The sequence below is a fragment of the Ananas comosus genome, linkage group 9, assembly GCF_001540865.1.
Source record: "Ananas comosus cultivar F153 linkage group 9, ASM154086v1, whole genome shotgun sequence".
NCBI lineage: Eukaryota > Viridiplantae > Streptophyta > Magnoliopsida > Poales > Bromeliaceae > Ananas > Ananas comosus.
Window position 1 is genome coordinate 6332278 of NC_033629.1, and position 23007 is coordinate 6355284.

At 43.2% G+C, this 23007-nt stretch overlaps 1 protein-coding gene across 4 annotated transcripts in view; it reads right to left on the minus strand.

Annotated features, from left to right (window-relative positions):
* Positions 18436-23007, minus strand: part of LOC109715308 (peptidyl-prolyl cis-trans isomerase FKBP42) — a 31977-nt gene continuing 27405 nt past the window's right edge. For all 4 annotated transcript variants that reach the window (XM_020240251.1, XM_020240249.1, XM_020240248.1 and 1 more), the window contains 4 exons: positions 20490-20674; positions 20199-20321; positions 19953-20105; positions 18436-19234 (listed from right to left, as the gene is read on the minus strand). In XM_020240251.1, coding sequence (XP_020095840.1) covers positions 18908-19234; positions 19953-20105; positions 20199-20321; positions 20490-20674 — 788 coding nt within the window. In that variant the 3' untranslated portion in view covers positions 18436-18907. The remainder of the gene's footprint in view (positions 19235-19952; positions 20106-20198; positions 20322-20489; positions 20675-23007) is intronic.

Below are 23007 nucleotides of genomic sequence, written 5' to 3' on the forward strand. Positions count from 1 at the left end.
TCTGCCTATTTCCCCGATAGTGAAAAGCGAAAGCTTAAGGAAAGGTTCCTTAAGCTGCGGCAAAGAAGCCGCACGGTCAGGCAATACGAGCGAGAATTTTTCCGTATCGTGCATTGTATCCTGAACGTGGTGCGGGATGACAAGGACAAGGCCGACTGCTTCGTGCGTGGACTTCGGCAAGATCTGTACCAGGCGGTGCTTGTGCTCAAGTTGCAGACTTTTGCTAAAGTCCTGGATCGGGCCTTGTGGATAGAGCAAGGCAATGAATTCCTGCGGGAGAAACGCGAGTCGTATTACAAGGAAAAGGGGAAAGGACGGCCAGTGAGTGGACATGATGGTCAGTCAAGTTCCCAGCAGACCTCCGTGAAGTCGCGCTCTCGATCTCGAGCTCCGGGGACGTATCACATTCGGTCCTCAACGAGATGTGTGATTTGTGGGGGCCCTCATTTCCCACAACAGTGTGAACAGCGAGAGGGCAAGTGCTTCAAGTGTGTGCTACCGGGCCATATGCAGGACGAGTGTCCGCAAGGTGATAGCCGGGACTTGACACTGGCGACGGCCTATTCCTCTCCGGGACAGCCTGCAGGTGTGCCACCTACGGCATGGTCAGGGGAGCAGCCGTTGAGGACATTGCAACCAGAGGGAACGCGGTGAGCGCCAGGTGGCCATGGATAGGCAACCCGAGTTGCGGGGCCTGCCGTGCTGACGACGTCGTGACAGGTATGAGTTAGTTGAGCAACCGTATGATTTCGCGTGATCTCAAGTTGTTGCATAGCATGCATTCACCATTGGTCAGTTGCTACTATTACTACATTACATAGTAGGGACCGAGTGGTCGGGTAAGTAGGTACCCGAGCATGCTAGCAGGATGAGAGTATAGCGCCTGCTGGGGCAGGTAGAGAGCTAATGGTACTAGCAAATGGCTAGTGGTGATTTTTGGATAAGAAACGAGGCTCGTAATGGAAATCGAGTGGTGAAAGGACTCTCAAGACATTGGAACAGAAATTGCGAGAGTGAGCCTTGATGTTTGAGGACACCCGAATATTCCAAGAGTATTTCGGATGCGGATTCGGTAGATCGAACAGTGGTGATGAACCACTATTGTGAAATTGGTTGATTAACGCCGAACATGGCCTGTGGGCCTAGTAGTAGCTCGAGTTGAGGTGGACGAGTTGTGCTTGTGTGGCCGGTGTGCATAGGCTAAGCTGCCTGATGCTGGACTTCGTGTGAGACGTCATAGAGGCATAGAGCGCTCGAGTATAGATACTCGTGGAGTGCAGTTTCGATTCAGCCGGTCGAGTGAATTGGCAGTAGCACTTTAGCAGGGCTAAGTGTGAAGCGGCCTGTCACGCCCCGGAACCCGCAGAGGCCCTCCCGGTAGCGTGTCCAAACCCGCCATATGTTAGCACATATAAGGCGTCTACAATAAAAGCGGAAGTAAAAGCAAGACATGATCTACAGCTAGAGATATCAGAGCAAGTAAGGTTCTATGTTCTAAAACAAGAATAAAGGAAACATACTAATCCATAAAAGTAAAGCATAAGGTGATACAATATCTGTCCAAAAGTACACAAAAGGGGTAGTCTCTAGTACACTGGTACAGCTCTCAACCTCTCACAAAATAAAACCACGAGAGGTAGACCACCTATCAAATCGCCCTCGAAGGAAGCTAGCTCGAAGCAATTCTCTTCCCTCGGTCCCTAGTCTCTCCCGGTGTGGAAGGCTCTGAAAGAAAACATAAAACAGAGGATGTGAGAACTATAATTTATAGTTCCCAGTGGGCAATTACTGACCTCAACTCAATGCACCACTAGGCCCCAAAAGGAAAGGGTAAGTCGGAAGCAATAGTAATAACGAGTAATTTGCATTTATGAAAGCATAATGAAAATGCTAAACTATTACTTGAAATTAAATATGGCATTTATGTAATGCACAATTATCTTGTCGTGAAGGATATGTCTCTACTTAGCCATAAATAATGTCATGGTTTGTTTAATGAAATTATGAGGATTATCCTTTATCATAGCAACATTGTTTATATGAATGCAAATAAGTAATGTTTTCTAGCATACTACATGTATGTATGTACACCAAAGTCCAAATCTATACTAGAAGCAAGTCCGAGTAATCCAACTACTACTCTCTATTTAGTAGTGTTTATAACAAACTCATCCCGTGTCGATTTTCATTTCCAATTACAGACCTACCAAAGGTAGTCCAGCTTGTGCCGCTTAAGTGCCTGTGGTAGCCCAACATCCCTACTCTTGGAATATGTCTGTCCCACTCGACCCCGTAGGCTTCTCAATACCGCACGAGCGAACATAGTCGCGTAGGCTAACTCCGGAGTGCCGGCTTGTAGGGAGCGACCCTTACAAGCATGTGCGAATGAGCACATATGGCAAGCAAGCATAGTCCAAGTCTCAAGTATCCAGTCCTCATGTCTCTAACATGGTATAGTCATTAGCATCTCGAAAATCTAGTTTAAGTCACAAAGCGAAGTTCCAATCACTCACTACGCCTAGTGCCTTTTGATGACACTTAGGCAATTTGACGTTCAACATAAGCCAAGTCCCGCAATGGCTCTAGCCACTAGGTTCACACATGTCCCGAGCTCGATGCCGCTTGATGACATTAGCTCTCTAATTCGTATACACTCTAGTTTAATACCTCTACCTGGCAATCTTGTCATCTTTCATGTTACAATTAAATCTAAGTTTAAATGCATGGATCAAGGCTCATTTACGCTATAGAAGCATGAAATCAAGTCTCGTATAGAATACCAAATGCAAACCAAAGCTCTCTCAAGCAACTCTCTACTACATAGAGGTCCAAATTTTACTATATGCAATATAGGCATTTTAGGCATTCTAAAATTCACAATAAATACATATAACAAGAATATGCATACTTTTCCAATTAACAAAACTTAATTCATCACAAATGAGACTTTCTCATTGTGTGGGTAGGTCAAACCCACCGAACCGTCGCGTGCTCCTTCAATTCACCGAACGGAGTTGTCCACGAGTCTCAAAATACCCTAAAAGTATTGAGCGAAAAGATACACGGGCATTACGATCAACTATAAGATCAAACAATAACCTAGAAGCAAAAAGGGCCAAAACTCACCTCAAGAGAAAAAATCTCCTCCAAAGCTCCGAAAGAGAACTAGAACCCTTCCAATCCAACCAAATGGAAGGTTCTAATCCTACTAATTTAGCCCCAAAAACCCTAGATCAAAAACGCCCAAATCAAACCCTAAGTTTCCATTCTAGGGTTCCAAAGGTAAAATCTACTAAAACAAGGATCAAAGTGTAGAATCTAAGCACTAACCTCCCAAGATGCCTCCAAACAAGCTCCAAATCTTCTAGGGTTGAAGATTGGTCCACCACCAAGCTCTACAAGCAAACTCTAAGCCTTGCAAAGGTGGAAAGGAGAGGAAGGGGTTGAGCTCCAAGCTCCCTCAAACAAGCTCCTCTTCTTCTTCTCCTCCTTCTTCTTCTTCTTCTCTCTCTAGAAGGTGTAGGGAGAGGGTGAGAATGAGAAAAATGAGAAAGGGAAGAGGGGGAAATGGCTAATAAGCCCACCTAGTGTAACAAAATCCAGTGAGGCCCCTCAAAAAAATGATATTGCATCAGCCCGATCTGGGCATTTTTCGCCCAGAGGGACCGGTCTCTCCCCAGCAGGGACCGGTCTCTCGCTGCGAACCCGAAAAACCAACGTTCGGGAACCGGTCTCTCCCCGCGCGGGACCGATCTCTCATGCGAAGACGCGCTTGGGGACCGATCTCGCCTGCCAGGGACCGGTTGCCTCAGGGCTACCACAACACTGCTCACTGGGGGACCGGTCTCTCCTTCCAGGGACCGGTCCCCGAGAGTAAAAACTCTCAAGACTTGTCCAAAATTCCAGTTTTCGAACTTCTTAGGTCGGAAAATATTTTACGACCCTCCACCAAGTGTGGAAAAGCTCGAAACACATCCAATCACTCGAACCTCGCAATTTGCAAAGGTCCAGTGTGTCACACGGCCCATGGATCACTCGTAGGGGCTGGTGGCTCGCACTAGGTGCCTAGAAGCCGATAAAGTGTGTAGTTCTGTAGAGGATGTCGTGTAGGACGACGTTGGCGGGTAGTGCTTGGGGACGACCCGTACCTGGACCATTTGTGGACTGTGGAGTCTGGGCCCATTGGGCAGGCGCAGTCAGCTGTGAGAGACAGCGGACTGATACCTATAGGTAGGGCAGAGAGTTTTGGTCGGGACGGTAGTCCGAGGTTAGACCTTAGTACGTGGAATGCCGTATGTTGGATCGTGAGATCTATAGTACACCGAGTGTGTAGCAACCCGACACGAGGACTTGATAGGGTTTGGTGACTTGGATGCTCCTGGTTGGAGTGTGCGCGAATTCTCCAATGAGAATGTCGCCCGATGCTGATTGGGTCTACGCTTGCGAGCGAGAGACGCTAGGCGTCGTTTAGACGAGTTAGGCGACTAGCCTACGTAGGATTGGTGGCCTTTTTGGTCCACTTGAGGAAAACGATGATTGGTGTAGCCGAGAACTCTATTAATGAGTTGGGCTTAGATCCGCGAACGAAGGGTTCGTGGAGGGTTGGACGTGGCTTGTGGTGTCGAGGATAAAGAGAAAGTAAAGTGATCTCTAGGAGACACTTGGATAATGAATAGCCACGTGAGAATTGGAGTTGAGGACGATGCTCTCAAGAGGATTGAGATCTCGGATGTGCGGGAGTGTGCCATCTCGTGATAAAGCAAGGACTCGATTGATTTGGGGCACTCGCGATTGGGAAATGCACCAGCGATATTGCTGCTAGACAATGCCGGTGATCTGATCGGAGTGTGTTCCCCAAGGTGATAGATGGGAATAAGATGGTACAGATAAGATGATAAGGTGGTATCAGGCTCCCAAATAGCCAGGATGATGAAGTGCCACCTAGTGAGTGCCTGTGTGAGAAATTCGAGAGAGTCTATCCGTGAACATAGAGTTGTGGTGGTGGATCATTCGTCGAGTTGATGCGATCTTGCTAGATCCACACCACTGGGATAAAGGGTAGCACTGATCTCGAGAGGCAGTGGTGATGTTCGCTAGAACCGCGAAGGAATAAGTCCTTCCTAAGCCGAGTGGCTGGTGGTGTTCGGGTGTGGGGTCATGAGTATTGACTCACACTACCACCGGGGCTTGTAAGTCATAATGCACTTTCGAAGTTACAAGTGGAAAAAGTGAGTAAACGTGGTCTCACATTCTTCGTTGTGGGCCTTTAGATGGGTTCGATGAGAATAAGGGCCACTCCGAAGTGCGAAAGTGCATTAGAACCCTCGAGTACTCGAGAAGTAGATCGAGGAATAAAAAGGGGTTGGAAATGAGTGAGTTTCGAGGACGAAACTCTTTTTAAGGAGGGGAGAATGTAACAATGTGAATTCTCGAAATCTGAGAGTTTGCACTTCGTCCAGGATCGACTAATGGTCGAATGGATAAGCCTTGGAAAAGCTGAAGATGCACGAAAACTGATAAGTGCATTGGAATGGAGTCCGCGAAAGCAAATAATGCAATCTGCATTTTTGGGCTGAGGTTGCTCTCGGGGACCGGTCTCTGGAGGTGAGAGACCGGTTCCATCGGCGGTGGGCTGCGGGGTTGCTGATGCAACCGGTCCCTGGCAGAGGAGGGACCGGTCCCAGCCTGCGACACCCTCGAGAATGGCCGAAAATCGGCTAAGTCCCGGAAGTTCAACTCTCGGGAACCGATCTCTCCGAGAGGAACCGGTCTCCCGAGGACCGGTCTCTCAGGGAGAGACCGGTTCCCGAACGCGTGATGTCGGGGGGAGCTGTCGGGGACCGGTCCCAGGTCGGGAAGATCGGTCCCTCCGCGCCCAGAATGCTCAGTGAGGGCTGTGTAAGAGATGAAAAGTTGAGGGGCTTCTTAGCATTTTGCTCCAGTGCAGGTTTTGCACTACTCGCTCTCGTGGACTCGTTTCTAATGCACTTTTGGTGATTTTGACATCTTTGGCTTTTCCAAAGCTCACCAACATGACCCTTGGTCGATTCTGGATAAAGTCTAATTCTCGCATTTCGAGAATTCACTTCCTTACATGTCCACACTTATCGGAGTGGTGCGGCAACAAGCGGAGTCCGTGCAACGTCAAGGGGAGCAGATTCAAAGGCTTCAAGAGGCCTTAGAACGACAGCAGGCGGCGGCGCCTCCAGTGGGGGCTGAGCATCCTGCGCCCCCTACGATGGTGCCGACTGTGGTCAAGGGTGTGGCCACAGCGGCCATCCCAGTCACGGCAATAGCAACCGGTTCGGGAACCTCAAACCCCGATGGTGCGGCTATAGAGGCTGAGCGGGAGCGTGCATTGGTGGCTCTCATCATGTTTAAGAAGTTTAACCCACCTATCTTTGACGAGAAAAAGGTGGAGTCGTGGATGGTGGAGTCGTGGATCGACTCTATTGAGACGCTCTTCGAGGATATCTATGCCTTGGAGAAAAACAAAGTGCACCTAGCCACACATTGCTTGGAAAAGGCGGCGAAGGTGTGGTGGAAGCGTGTGAAGCGAGATCGGTCTTCCGACCTTCCGCCTATGCTTTGGGAGGAGTTCCGAAGGCTAATGTTCGCGAACTACTTCCCCGACACGGTGAAGCGGAAGCTACAAGATAAATTCCTCAAGTTGAGGCAAGGTGATCGGACTGTGGGAAAGTATGAGCGGGAGTTCTCCCACATTATCAATTGTGTCCCGGATGTTGTTCGTGATGATCGGGACAGGGCTGATTGGTTCTTGCAAGGACTTCAGCCGAGAATCTATGAGAAGGTGCAAATTCTCAAACTTACGACCTTTGCGGAGGTCTTGGATCAAGCATTATCGGCGGAGCACGGTAGCGCCTATGCTCGTGGAGAGCGCGAGTCAATGGACAAGGAAAGGGATAAAGGAAAGAAGCGACCTACGAGTGGTGCCGGGGGCCGGCCGAATGCTAAGAAACCCCCTCGGTATCCTCGACAACAGTCAAGGAACTGGAGGCCTTCCCGATGAGTTATTTGCGGTGATGAGCATCGACCGTCGGCTTGCCCACAGCGCGAGGGAAAGTGCTACAAGTGTGGCCAAGTGGGGCATATGGCCTGGGAGTACCCGAGTTGGGCGTCGTCTGCATCGACGGCGGCATCAATTCCTTCTACCGCGAGACAGCTTGCGGGGTTGCCACCGGCTATGTCGGCTGGACGCGCATCAGCACCGCGTCAGCCAGATAGATCACGAGCACCTAGTGGACGAGTTTTTGCCACTCAGGTAGAGGAGCAGCCTGCCGTACCAGATGATGTCGTGGTAGGTATTATTTTGATTAATGGCACTAGAGCTAGAGCTTTATTCGACACAGGTCCATCTCATTCATTCATTGGTGCATCATTTGCAAAAACTCATGGCATGAAAGTATTGCATAACCCGGACTATTGGTAGGTTAATGCACCAGAGCATTCATTTAAGGTCCACGGGAGTGCTTGGCTTGCCCAGTATAGATAAGTGAGTGGATTATGCCGGCAAACTTGCTAGTGCTAAATCAAATGTGGGGCTTCGATGTAATCTTGGGGATCGATTGGCTATCCAAGTACTATGCGGTTATCGATTGTGAGAGCAAGGTAATCACTTTTCGTGAGCCTAATCAAGAAGAGTTAGTATACCGCGCATGTAAAAACTCGCGCTTCGCGGCGACCGTATCGGCGGCGAGGGCGAGGAAAATGATTAAAGGCGGATGTGTGGCCTACTTGGCGACAATGGTAGAGACTCAAAAGGAGCACCCGGAACTTGGGAGTATTCGGGTAGCGTGCGAGTTTTCGGATATATTTCCGGCGGAGTTACCGGGATAGCCACCGGACCGAGAGATCGAGTTTGTCATTGACTTGATTCCCCAGGCGGCGCCAATTTCGAAGGTTCCGTATAGAATGGCACCGGTGGAGCTAGTAGAGTTGAAAGCTTAGTTGCAAGATTTGCTCGACAAAGGCTTTGTGAGGCCGAGCGTGTCACCGTGGGGAGCTCCGGTGCTATTTATAAAGAAAAAGGATGGCACACTTCGACTCTGCGTGGATTATTGCGAGTTGAACAAAGTGACAATCAAGAACAAGTACCCGTTGCCGAGAATTGATGATTTGTTCGATTAGTTGCAAGGGTCGCGGGTATATTCGAAAATTAATCTTCAGTCGGGATATCATCAGTTGAAGATCCGGCCAAAGGATGTGCACAAAACGGCGTATCGTACGCGGTATGGCCACTACGAGTTCACAGTAATGCCGTTTGGGCTTACTAATGCCCTGGCAGCATTTATGAACTTGATGAATCGAGTCTTTCCACCATTGTTGGACCGGTGTGTCGTGGTATTCATTGACCACATGTTGGTTTATTCACGGAACGAGGAAGAACACGAGGAACATTAGAGGACCGTGTTGCAAGTACTCCGAAAAGATAAGCTTTATGCCAAGTTGAAGAAATGTGACTTTTGGCTTTCGGATGTCACTTTCTTAGGCCATGTGATATCGGGTAATGGCGTCTCAGTTGATCCAAAAAAAGTGGAGGCAATTAAGGATTGGCCTCGCCGGACAGGTTGTAACACACTGGACCTTTGCAAATGGCGAGGTTTCAGTGTTTGATGAGTATTCTGAGTTTTTCCAGACATTCTGAAAGGTCGTTGACAGTGTTTCGACCTATGGCTCCTATCCCGAGATTTATGGTATTTTAAATAGCGCTAAGGCCACCAGAGTAGGACTTAGGCTGCTCTCGGGTTGCCTCTGCAGGGCTGTGTACCGGTACAGCCTTGATGGTTGTACCGGTACAGAAAGTGTACCGGTACACCTTGATGGTTGTACCGGTACAGATGTGGTGAATAGCCAACCCGAGGCTCGGGTTAGCTGTTTCGCAGGATTTGTACCGGTACACTTTCCCGTGTACCTGTACACTTTACCAGACTGCGAACAGGCTGTGTTTCAGGGGTGTTTTTGTAATTATGGCTTTTTAATATTAACACCCACGCCTCTTAGAGGCTCCCCTGAGCTGAAACCAGTGGAGGAGAGGTAGGGAACCCTTTTCCTTGATTCCCTTTCCATTTTTGATGGATTTTGGCTTGTTTTGATCCTTCTCTTCTTCTCTTTCTTGCTCTTTGTTGGGTGTTCGCCTTGGGTGAAGCTTTGAAGCTTTTGTTGGAGCTTGGTAAAGGAAGGATCTTCAACTTTGGGGCATTCCAAACATGGTTTGGAGTTTCTTGTGAGGTTAGTATCCTTGATCTCTCTTTTGGATCAAGTTTTGGTAGTTTTTACCATATGAAATCCTAAATTTTGGAAACTTAGGATTTTTTTGGGCTTTTTGATTGGAAGCTTTTAGAGCTTTATTAATTGGCTTAGAACCTTGGTTTAGATTGCTTTGGAAGGGATTTAACTCTCTTTTGAGTTTTAAAAGGAGATTTCTACACTATAGGTGAGTTTTCTCCACCTTTGCTCGAATTGCTTAATGTTTGAGCTTAGTGTTGTTCGTAAGGTTTGTTTAACTCTCGTTTCTATACCTTTATGGTACTAGGAGAGTGGTGGACACCTTCGTCGGAACAAACGAAGGGTTTCGAAAAGTTTCGATGGGTTTGACTTCATGAAATAGGGGAGAAATATCCCCTATGTGTTCTATCCTTGTCGTTTCATCGAGATGCATGCATATTCATCCTAGATAGGATTTTTATAAATTTTAGAATACTTAAAATGTATGTGTTATGTAACACAAAAATTCAACTCTATATAGTAGAGCTATATGTGTATTAGGCATGCATATGAAAAGTATTCTATATTGCAAGTTAGAATTATGTCTCCTATGATGAATAGAACTTGAATCGGGTACTCTTGAACTCCTAACTTATATTTGGACAAAGTGAACAAAAGTGCCATAAAGGGGCACTTGAACTAGTAAACTGTGAAACTACAACATAGAGATATAGAAATAGGCCATTGTGATATCGACTATATTCCGTGTTTTAGACACGATTACATAGTGATAGGCCATTGAGACATAGGTTATATTCCATGTTTTAGATATGATGACTTGAGACTTGAGACGGATTTTACGCTTGCTTGCCCTTGTACTCATTCGCACATGCTTGTGATGGTCGCTCCCTACAAGCCGGCACTCCGGAGATAGCCATCGCGACATATGCTCGCCCGTGTGGGATTTGGCGCCGAAGTGGATTGCCGTGGAGGAGGCTCATTCCTAGAGTAGGGATGTTGACTACCACGGGGCCATTAGGCACGGCACAGGCCAGACAGCCTACGGGTGGGTCTTACAAGATTGCATCTATAAGTAGTTAATATGCCAAGTGGACTTGAACTAGAATAGTAAACAATGACATCTTACTATTTCCGTTGTGGAATTATGTTGATTCCATACTCATGCTTATTCATGTTAGCATAGCTTTCTTACTTATGCAAATCATGCTAAGTAAAGACATCATGTTATAGCAAGCATTCATATTTATTTACTTGCTGTTCATTTCGGTTATTACTCGCTTCTACTTACTTGCTTAGTTTTGGGCCTAGTGGCGCTTTTCACTGAAGTCAATAATTGCCCACTGGGAACTATTATTTAATAGTTCTCACGCCCCCAGTTTTATGATTTTATTTCAGAGCCTTCAGCACTGGTGGAGGCGCGGGATCGCCGCAAGGGAGTCGCATAGCTAGATAGTGGAGCTTGCTTTTGCTTCTAGGTGGTTACTCTCCTTTTGAGTTTTTGTTTTGAGGGAGAGTTTTGGTACCATGTGTAGAAACCACCTTTGTATTATTGTTAGCCCTCGTACTTGGGATTCTAGTTGTACTACTTTATGTTTTTTTTTTAACTTAGTGGATTCTAGTTTCTTGTGTGCTCTCTTTTTATAGAATCTAGTTGTACTTGCTCTGATGCTTCTAAATGTCTCTCTTCTACTGCTTTCTTTATCGTTTTCTTTTAGACTCCTTATATGTTTTGGACGTATGACGGGTCTGGACACATGCCGGGCCGGCTTCCGCTGTGTCCCAGGGCATGACACAGGTGTAGCGGAGGTCCGTAGTTTTTTTGGACTTGCGGGATACTACCGGCGGTTCGTGGAGGGGTTCGCCAAAATAACCACTCCACTAATGCGCCTCACGCACAAAGGAGTACGGTATGTGTGGAGCGACGATTGTGAACGGAGCTTTGAGGAATTAAAGGAAAGGTTGACATCGACCCCGGTGTTTGCTCTATCGACTCTGTGGGAGAGCTTTGTTGTGTACATTGATGCCTCGTATATTGGTCTCAGGTGTGTTTTGATGTAAAATGGACGAGTCATTGCATATGCTTCGCGCCAATTGAAGAGTTATGAAAAAAACTACCCGATTCATGACCTCGAGCTAGCCGCGGTGATATTCGCGCTAAAGTTGTGGAGGTATTACTTGCACGGTGAGCATTGTGAGATCTACACTGATCACAAGAGTCTCAAATACTTGTTCATCCAAAAGGAATTGAATATGCGACAACGACGGTGGTTAGAATTGCTAAAAGATTACGATGTCACTATTCTATACCACTCCGGAAAAGCTAATGTCGTGGCCGATGCACTAAGTAGAAAATCGGTGAAAAACTTGGCTTCGGCAATTACACCCCAACCATTATTGCAAAAAGAGATGCAACAACTTGGACTTGAGGTAGTAGCTACGGGAGTGCCGGCTACACTTACCGCATTGGTTGTCCAACCGACCTTGTTTGAGAAGATTAAAGGGCCACAAGCTTTCGATGCATATCTCCAAAATGTGCGCGGTGAAGTTGAAAATGGTAGTACTGAAGATTTCAGCATTGGGACCGATAGCGCACTTCGATTTAGAAATCATTGGTTTGTGCCTAAAGACGAGGATCTTCGAAAGGCAATCATGCAAGAAGCACATCAATCTCCCTATAGCATACACCCGAGCGGCACTAAAATGTATAAGGACTTGAGGATGCATTATTGGTAGCCGGGTATGAAAAGAGAAATTGGGGAGTACGTGGCACAATGCCTTACATGCCAACAAGTGAAAGCGGAGCACCGATTTCCAGCGAGAAAGTTGCAAAGTTTATCTATACCCGTTTGGAAATGGAAAGATATTGCGATGGATTTTGTTACCGGTTTGCCTCGATCTCAAGGCGGACACAACGCAATTTGAGTAATAGTGGACCGGTTGACGAAGTCGGCTCACTTCTTGCCGATCCACACCACGTGGTTGGGAGATAAGTTGGCTCAAGTGTATCCTAATGAGGTCGTAAGACTACATGGGGTTTCGATTTCTATTGTGTCGGATCGAGACCCTAGGTTCACATCTCACTTTTGGAGGAGCTTGCAAGACACTCTAGGCACATGGCTCGATTTTAGTACAGCATTTCATCCTCAAAATGACGGTCAATCTGAAAGGACAATACAAATTCTTGAGGATATGCTTCGGGCGTGTGTACTCGATTATAAAGGCGAATGGCACGATTATTTACCGATGGCGGAGTTCACGTACAACAATAGTTATCAAGAAAGTATTGCGATGGCGCCATTCAAGGCCTTTTATGGAAAGAAGTGTCACTCTCCTATTCATTGAAGCGATGTGGGCGAGAGAGTTGCTCTTGGCCCCGATGTAGTGCGGGAAGCGGAAGAGAAAGTCCGCCTTGCCCTTTAACGACTTGCGATGGCGCAATCTCGGCAAAACAGCTATGTCGATAAGCGGAGAAAGGATTTAGAGTTCGCGATTGGAGACCGCGTATTTTTGAAAGTATCGCCGATAAGAGGTGTAAAACGGTTTGGAGTCCGTGGGAAGCTAAGTCCCCGGTATGTTGGACCGTTCGAGATATTAGAGCGCGTCGGTGCGGTGGCATACAAGCTTGCATTACCACCGAGACTTGCGGGAGTTCATAATGTATTTCATGTATCGAATCTCCGCAAGTATGTTCACGATCCCGAGCATATTCTCTCGTATGAACCGCCCGAGCTTCAAGAGAATATGACTTATGAGGAGTTCCCGGCATTCATCGTCGCTCCAGAGGTGAGAAAACTACGGAACCGTGAGATTCCGTATGTTAAAGTCCAATGGAGTAACCATGATAATCGGGAAGCTATTTGGGAGCTCGAGGATGTAATGAGAGAGCATCATCCTCATCTCTTCGAAGATCTGAGTTAAGGTATATAATTAGATTTCAATTGAGTCAGTTTCGAGGATGAAACTAATTTTAAGGAGTGGAGAATGTAATATACCAAAACTCGGTAGACTATATCGAATTTTAATAAAATTGACTAAAGAGTGCGAGAGAAATAGTTCGACAAAGTCCATTTAACATTCCAACAATGTTGGAAAGGTAAAAGTTGAGTTCGAAGAGAAATAAAAGGGTTTTAGCATTGATCGGAGCGAAACAATGCAAAACTGCAGTCTGGAGCATTGTTAACCGGTAAAGCATTTAGGCAGTATCGCTACGAGGCTAGCATCCGAGAGTAGCAGCTCTCGGGTTTGCCTCTGTCAAGCTGGTTAACCGGTGAAGCATTGAAAGAGTACCGGTACCCCGCAGCCACCCGAAAACAATCAGCTCTCGGGTTTGGGCAGTTGAACAGGGGCGTACCGGTGACACCCACCTGCGTACCGGTACGCAGTGCCCCGAACAGCAGTTTTGGTCTGCTGCAAATAAAAGGAAGTTGAGGGTTTTACTGTAATTGTGGCGGCCTATATAGACCCCACACACCCCTCCCCTCTCATTCACAACCAAAACACCCTCTCCAACTCATTTTTCTCCATCTCTCTATCTAGATATCTCTCCAAGAAGCCAAATGGAGGAGATTGGAAGGAGATTTTGGAGCTTTGGAGGGTTGGGAACTCACCTACAAGGAGGACCTTGGTGAGCTTGTAGGCTAAGGTGAGGTTTCTTGTAAGAACTAGGATAGGATTTGGTTTTATACCCTAGAATACTTGGATTTGATCTTCTTATATGTGAGGAAACCTAGTAAAGATCATGGAACTCATGAACATCCATGTTTCTTCATGTGCTCTCATGGTGGATTTCTAGAGTTTGTTTCATATGCCCTAAGAATGGTTTACATAGTTCTAAATGAGTTTCTAGATGATGATCAAGTTTACATTTACTTATTTTAGAGATCAAAATGGTGTATTGGGCAAATAACATTATTAGGGCACCAAAATTGGAGCTTTTGCCATAGATGGGTTGAAGGCAAATTGACCTTGTAGAAACCTAATTGGGGGTATTTCTAACTCGTTGGTGGACTCGGTTCGCCAATCCGACGAGTCTACGTAAAGATATTGGAGAAAAAGCCTAATTTGGCTTCGTTTTGCCGCAGGCGAGGAAATAAGCGTCTAAAAATCACGAGATTTGAACCGTAGCGTCCTAGCAACCATATGAGGTGGGTGGTGCTTTCCGAAATCGATGATTTTCTTTTATGTCTAAAGTGTCATTTTTTAGCATATGTGACTATAGCGTTTTCATGCATTGTAGGGTGATTGAGAGTTGTGGTTGCATGTTGTGAGTACAAATGCATATGAAATAATTGTAAACTAATGAGAACTTGTAAAACCCTATGTTTGCACGAAAGATGACAAGAATCTAGTAAAGGGCAAAGAACCTAGATGAGGTAAATAACAAAATGACATTATAACATATGAATTGTATGACATTAGTGAATGCATTGAATGCTACAGACGAACTCCTAGAGAGTGGCATTAAAGGGTCATGAATGCTAGTGTTAAAAGAGTGGCATTAATGTGTATTGAATGCTAGAAAGAACACTTAGTGTGTGTGGCACAATGAAAGTTAAAGAATGCAAGTAAAGTGAGATAATTGACATTATGACATATCAACCTTACAGTTAAGGGTCATATGAACATTGCATCCTTATAATTAAGAATTAGATTGAACTTGGAATCCTCATGGTTGAGAATTGATCTTACTCGCCTACAAGTCTTGGTTTGAGGGTGGTCGCTCCCCCTCGAGCAATGAGCTTCGGCGTTGTCATCACTGGGTTAGTGTTGCCCAGAAGACGGTACCTTCAGGAGGAAGCTGAGGGTCCGATATTAGGGATTTAAGTTGGTGAGTCTGGTCCTGTCGGGAGGAAGCTGAGGACCTGATTTTAGGGACTTGAGGGCAAAACCTACGGGTTAGCCACGAGATTGAGTAATGAAAAATAATTTTGCATTCATCATGAGCATTCTATTTGAGCATAGCATTGATTATATCTTGTTAAGGCATATTAGCTGTATTTGTTTAATTGGTTACTATCTATCTATTCCTCTATTATACCTGATTTAGACCTAGTGGAAAAGTCGGCGAGATCAGCGGCCGAACCCACTAGGAATTTTGTTGTAGTTCTCACCCCACTTTTTTCACAGAGCCAGGACCGAGTGAGCCGGCCGACGATCGCGGTAAAGGTATCGCGCCATAGACAGTGACCACCCGAGTATGTTTTATTTTGTTTAGTTGCATACCCCTTATGTATCAACTTTTGTATTTTGATGATTAAAGATGTTTAAATGAAAGAATGTAAAAGCTTAAAGTTTTTGGGATCAAAACATGTTATGTAATTTTGGGAGATTATGTGATGTAAAAAGAAATGATGTAAAAGAATGTAAATGTACAAGTTGCATGCATGTATGTGATTCAAAAGTTAATCATTGTACTTGTATATTGTTTAGTTTAGTACTTTCACTTCTGGCTATTGATTGCCCTCGTGCAAGTCATATATATTTATATTTTCGCATGTGCAAAATTTATACTCGATTTGTACTTGTGTTCAGCCTTGGGCGGACAGGAAAGGTGCTGTCCATTCGGCGTCTGTTCGACGTGCCCGAACCGACCAAATAGGTCCGGTCGTGGGGCGTGACAACACCTTTCAGTAGTTTTCACTTTCTTTGATTTATCATTTTTCAGATCCTATCATTGCCGGTAAAGCACATGACTGCATCGCAGAGTAGTGGACCTAGCAAAGTCTAGATGTACCCTATTTTGGACATTAAAGTGTTGCATTATCTTGGGATCAAAAGTTGTAAAACTTAAAGAGTTTCACTTTATGAAATGCCGAAAGTAATGATAGAATTTAAAAGTTAAATTTGAATGTTTATTTAGCAGTGGTTATGCTCTAGTATTATATGTACACAAATCGTGCATGAATGTACAAGTTGATGTCATGCCCCAAGCCACAACGGAAGCACTCATCAAAAAGGGAATCGGGAGATCGAGGTGCCCGAATCCATCACAGCTACCAACCGTGCATGGCACGCCGTTATCGGTACGGCCACCGCAGCCACCCTTTCTGCTACATTCGTAATGGAAATCGGGGGCGCATACTACTCCTGACCCACATGGGCCATAGTCGCCTACTGCGCCACTATCTCTTGGAGCCTCTTGATCTACTCCTCCTGGCGGTGCACTGTCTCAACTAGCCACCACATTACCTCCATGAGTGCGGTCAACTGTTCGAGGAGATCTATGTCCCCGCTCGCCCCGGATTGCTCGGGGGTCATGCTTTGCTCCTCCAGAATTTTCTACAATCCTGACAAGATAACACAAATTAAGTAGACTCGATGTGATTATTTTATTGAAAATGAAAAATATTATTCCTTTCAACATATTAGACCACATTTCTAGCTTTCGGGCGCTATTAAAAATTTTCAGTCGAAATCGGATATTATTTGATTACTTGTTCCGATAGTCAAATATGGCCTAATAGTCGATTTTGTGGTGTAGCATATTTCACCAGTATATTATTTGGAGAGAGGGGTTAGTGGTAAGCAACGGAGGAACGTAAGAAGCCCACTGTGGTTGTTGTTACTTTATTAGGAGTCCACAAAACACTCAAAAACCTTTTCCATCATGGATGATGGATGAAGACATGAACAGTGCTAATCCACGATAGAGATAAAAAATAAAAAATAAAAAAAAGGGATAATTGCCTATATACCCCTCATACATTGGAAAATATCCGATTTATCCTTTTTTTTTCTTTCTGAAATACCCCCTCATATGTTCCACCGTTATTGCAAAATATTCCCGCAGTTATATCCTGTTAAGTTAACTTGAATTAAACATGAGTTAAATATCTACCACAGTTTAAAAAAATTAAAATATCAATTTTGCCCTTAACTTAAGGGCAAATAAGAAATGTTGGTGACGGTAGAGGAGTATATTTAAAAAGACTAAAAGTCAAAATACTTTTTGTTCTCCTGCCTTTAAGGGCAAATAAGAAAAATCGGTGATGGTGGAAGGGTATATTTGAAAGGACAAAATACTAATTTTATACAGATAACAGAATTCATTAACAGATTTTAACTCTAGGAGTATATTTGAAATAGGTTGGAACGTAAAAAATGTATTTTTAATATTAGTCTTCTAAGAGTTCAGAAAGTCGGAAACTTTTCAAGGGTATATAAGTAATTGCCCCAAAAAAAAAATTAATGCCGTCAAGTGGGAGCACATCTAGGGCCCTTTTTGACTACTCTATATGAAGGAAAAAATAAATAAATAAATAAATATATATATATATATATATATATATATATATATATAAAATTAAAATTTGAATTCAAACTTTATGTATTCAANGTGTGTGTATATATATATATATATATATATATATATATATATATATATATATATATATATATATATATATATATATATATATATATATATATATCTTTCAGTGAATTATTTATTATAAAATAATCTTATAACATATTTATCTTATCTTTACTATTTAAACTATTACTGTGTAACAAGATTGTTGACCGATTTATCCGAAATTTTATGCCAGAATTCAACCAGTATTTTATCCAGACAAAATAATTTGCTCTGGCCTAATTTCTGGATGAATATTGTTTTGTCAGGATCCAATTATATTTCGGGCCAGACCGTTTCGGTCAACCAAGTTAGGTCCTACTTTTGCCGCCCTTAGGAACAGCTACATTTTGGATCAGGAATAGATCCATTCTTGTTTCGAATTGCAGGTACAATGTGTTGGCGAAATTATTATTTGTTTTAGGTGTTAGGTTTCGTTTATATTTCTTGATGATACAATTTACATGGACAATTCACACAAGTAGTTCCCGAACTTACCACTCAAGCTTCCTTTCCTTCTTCGAACTTCCAATTTCAACCTCCAGGCAACTAAAGTTATAATAAAGTTTCTATCTAGTCCCTAAAATTTTCAGAAATGTTTCATTTTGGTCTTTACCTTAGAATAAAAATTGTCGCATGCACCTAATACATTGGAATGTTCATATGCTACAGTTCAACATTCTAACCTAATAGGGTTAAAAAATGGTGACTCCCCAGGTGCCTTCAATCGCATACAACTTGAACAGAAACGCAAACACATAAACAATGCTACATGTGCATTACAATATTACAAGCTTTTATTTCGCTATTCGATGGAAATGTAGAAGACAAAAAAGTGATGCAAATTATAAAAAATGGTAAACAATTCTTTCTACCAAATTAATATGGGCTTCAGCATTTTCTGATTATAACAATGATATAACATCTAACGTGCAAAAGAAAAGGTGTGAAACATTGTACGCTTTTAAATCTACATACCGACAACCGAAACATCCTATAAACTAGGATGATGCTTAGCCTTCCCACATTTGTTCTCCAAACAGAGAAAACTCACATAAATAATACCATGGCTCAATGGACTACCAACACAGAAATTAGAATACTACAGGTAGTCCAAGTTCCTCCCTTTAGGGACTGCTTTGAATCTGGATAGTACGAACGACTCTGAGATCTTAAAAAGCTTCTTGGAAAACAAGAAAAAAAAAAAAAAGATATAATAATTCCACAACATTGTACAACTAAGGGTAATTGTCCCACCAGATAAGCTATGGCGTTCGAAGTGAGATGGCATCATTTCTTCAAGTGGACAGGCTAATCAGTTTTGCGTCGAACGAGATTGAACAGGCGGTGAATTAGAGAAAGAAGCCAATGCCAGAAAACAACAAGGAGATTAGACTTCTTCGGTTTAGGTTCAGGCCTTGGCCCAAATATCCCTTTATAAATCTCTTTCTGCTTCTCGTACACAGCTTTGTCATGTTCGGCAAGCGACCGAAGCTCCTTCAAGATTGCCTTATCTTCAGGGGCATACTTCCGGGCTCTTTGGAAGTCCTCGCGAGCTGCTTCCGTTTGGCCAAGTGCTGCCCTGGCCTTTCCCCGCCTAAATAATGCTTTTACATTGTTTTCATCTTCTGATAATACCTGAGAAAACAGTCAAAATGAAATTATTAGTGACAACTGACAAAATCGAATAACCAATCTAAGGCAACAAGAGAATTTCATATTGTACATTGTGGTCATTGTGTACGAGTGAGATAAACTAAAGGAAAACTGAAGGTAAAGAACCTGACCATACTGCATTGCAAATCATTTGCAAGAACAGAGTGTGGAAAGAAAATAAAAACAAAGTAAATGTCAAGCATCTTTTATTTTAATGGTTATTCATTTGGGGGTTAAAACCCTGCCAGAAAGATTAGAAAGCAAGCACTAAACACTGCAGCACTAATACATATATGCTTGCTATACATGCTGCCTATCGGAGGTGAGAGTTTTTCTGGAAACTACTTCGCCAACCATCGTGCCCCTCCACAAGGTTCTTTGGTTCTGCCTTCGTGCTTACAAGAATGGGTGCTGAGGCTATATCCCCCAATATATATTTACAACATAGACATACTCATTTCAAATCGCAGCATTCTTGGTTCAACGTCACCACTCCTAACAAAAGTATTACGTATTTTCTTTTTCCATTTTCTGATCTTCCTTGTGGCATTACATTAAAAGAATTCATGAAAGTGACTTCTGGGTAATAGAAATTCTGAACTAAAACAATACACAGCAATATAAAATTTAACAGGACTCTTATCTAAAGTTGAAAAATAAGGTGAGCACAATAAATATTCTTTGTTATGGTTTAGCATACAATGGTACATTGCCCGATAGCTTCATCATAGCGCTGTAGCTTGATCAAGCATGCAGCCATATTGAGATGGCAGGGATTTTTCACAGCCAAGGCCATATCTCTATATTTTCCAAACAACTGAAACATGAAATCATCTCCCATGTATGCTATTGCCTGATTCAGAACAATAACAAAAAATAAGCACTGCAAGTTCTAATAACAAGAATACGACAACAACAAAATTGACTGAAGTTATAGCCCCACAACCATTTCATATTGTTGCATGGCCTCTTGAAGCTTTTCGTCCTTGAAGTGAGCATTCCCTTCAACCTTCCTCCTATCAGCTGCTTCAATTCTCTCTTCTACAGTCATATCACTTCTGGCTTTTCCCTGCATTACAACAATATTAAACTTGCATATTTGGTGTTTTTTGATCAGTTAACTTCACAGTCTGCATACATTAAAAAGAGATAACACACATTTTTGCTAAAATCAGGTGCAACAGATCTGAATCGAGTGGATACAGAATGGACAATTTATAAAGAGGCAGTGGCCTACTTCTTTGATATCATCGAAACCAATAAGCTCAACTTCATACAAAAGATCCGCCATGGGGGGGACATTTGGGAAGGAAAAGCTTCCTTCCTCCCCATAGCCTAATTCCCAGCCAACATGCAACAGTGCACGCTCCCCACTCTTCATGCTTGCGATACCAATGCCCAGCCCGGCCATTTCTTTTTTCTCTGCGGGTGATGCAACAAGAGTTAGGAGTATAGAGGCACCAGATGGTACTTATAGAAAGCAACAGTTTCTAGTTCATTAGTGAACTTCGTAAAAAATGTGCAAGCAAAATGTCAGAGAGCAAAGTGCAATATATGTAAAATTTCGGAAACTAGGGTGCTTAAGTAAAAGTGCAAAGATCAAGTCACAATATATGGCTGGTACAGAGACTACTACCAACATTTTACCCTTGTATGGGCTAAATGATGCGCAAAATGAACTTCTGCTTCTTATAATTCGAATCTCAAGGTAAACATGTATAATACAATTCCTGACATTTAAATGTTACTTTTAATATAAGCCACTTAACCAAAAAAAATCAAGCGAGTTCCCAAGTTTACAAGCAGCATCAGATCACAATGAGATATTATGCAGGACTTGATAGCAAGTTAGAGTACCTCAGGGATTAATTCTCAGGCTATGCAATCGTTTGCTATATTTGTTCTCTTTCAACTGTATCATTATAAAGATTAACCTGATAAAGAATTTGCATTAGGAATGAGACACTACATTGCTTGGCAGGCAAGCAAGTATGACAACTTTCTACAATGCCATCTGACCACTGTAAATCATCATAACCTAAATTCAGCTTTCCAACAAAAACATATTGTAGTTGTCAATATTACGAGTGAATCAGAACTTTTAAAGAGCATAAAGTCGGAGCAAATAGTGGAACGGATACCAGATCATTGTTAAAAAGTAAAATAACGAATAATACGAAAATTACAAACAACAATCTCCTCTGATAAGTTATAAACAACAAACTGTTACGACATATTAGTATAGTTTCTCTCTATCAGGATACTGTATATTATTGCCTTCTATAGAGTAGGGTTATATAGTATGTAATCCTAATTATTCTCTTACTATAGTAGTCATTGTTACCATAGTAAGACAATTTCTTGTACTATATGTTTTCGTTAATACAACCCAAGAGGGTATGCTCTTTTGCGCATCTTACATGGTATCAACGCCAAACCTTAATTCTAGAATATAGCGATCCAGCGCCACCCTTTTCCTCGCCGGATCTCATCGGCGTTGCTCGTCCTCTTTTTCTTTCTTCCCTTCTTTGAGAGTGCATATTTCCTCTCTCATAATAATCTACCTTGCCACTACAGTACTGCTACAGTACTGCTGCTATAGTATTCAGCCTCTTTGTGATCCCTCTTTGCTCCTTTGGAGTCGCACGTAGAATTCTCCGTTGGTAATCTCTAACTTTTTTCTTCTCTCTATGGTGGAAATTTCTTTTCTTGGTAGCAAACATATCTTCTTCTACCTCAAATTTACCAATTGTTAACATCAAAACTCTCATACCACTAGAACTTACTGATTCCACGTATCTTGTGTAGAAACAAGTATTTCTTAATGTTCTAGAAAGTTTTGGTGTTACATCACATATGGACGGAAGTTCTACTGTGCCTTCTCAGACTATCAATACTACTGATAAGAAGGTGGTTATAAACCCTAAATATTTAAGTTGGAAAAGGAAAGATACCACTATACTCACATGGATTAATGCCACTCTATCCCTTAGCATATTACAAATGATCATTTCTAGCTCACCTAAAACTGCATATGATGCCTGGCGAGTCATTGAGGTCTATTTTCTTAATAAGATTGCTTCGACGGCTTTCTCTGTAAAGTCTAAATTGTGGAGCATCAAGAAAAGCTCAATGAGCATAAGTGATTACATGCAAAAGATCAAGTCGATTGGTAACGCTCTTCAGGCGATTGGTGGAACCAAGTCAGACCATAATTTGGTCATGACTGTTCTTCTAGGGCTAGCAGACGAGTATCTAGGTTTTGTTAGTGCTCTAAACACATAGAAATAAGCCCAGTTTTGAATAACTTCTTCCACTCTTGATGCAAGAAGAAACGGAAGTCCAACGTCGTACTAGTATGACGACGTCCTCTGCTACTCCCACTATTGACGGTGAAGCTCTTTATGCCAATCTTGGACGCAGTAATCGTGGAGGTAGATATTGATCCCTCGATGTTTGTTTGTCATTCCTCCTCTGGCACTCTTACTCTTCTTTTGTACGTTGATAATATTATTGTCGCCGAAAGTTCCTCCTCTCTTCTCGATACTCTTATCATCACTTTACAACACGAATTTGCCATGAAGGATCTAGGACCGCTGCATTATTTTTTGGGTATTGAGGTTCATTGCTCCCCATCCGGTCTTCCTTTATCTCAGCACAAATATGCGCATCAACTGCTTCAGCGACATGGCTTTCTGGACAGTACGCCCGTTTCTACTCCCCTCTCCGATGTCTCGTCTCTCTTCTCATGAAGG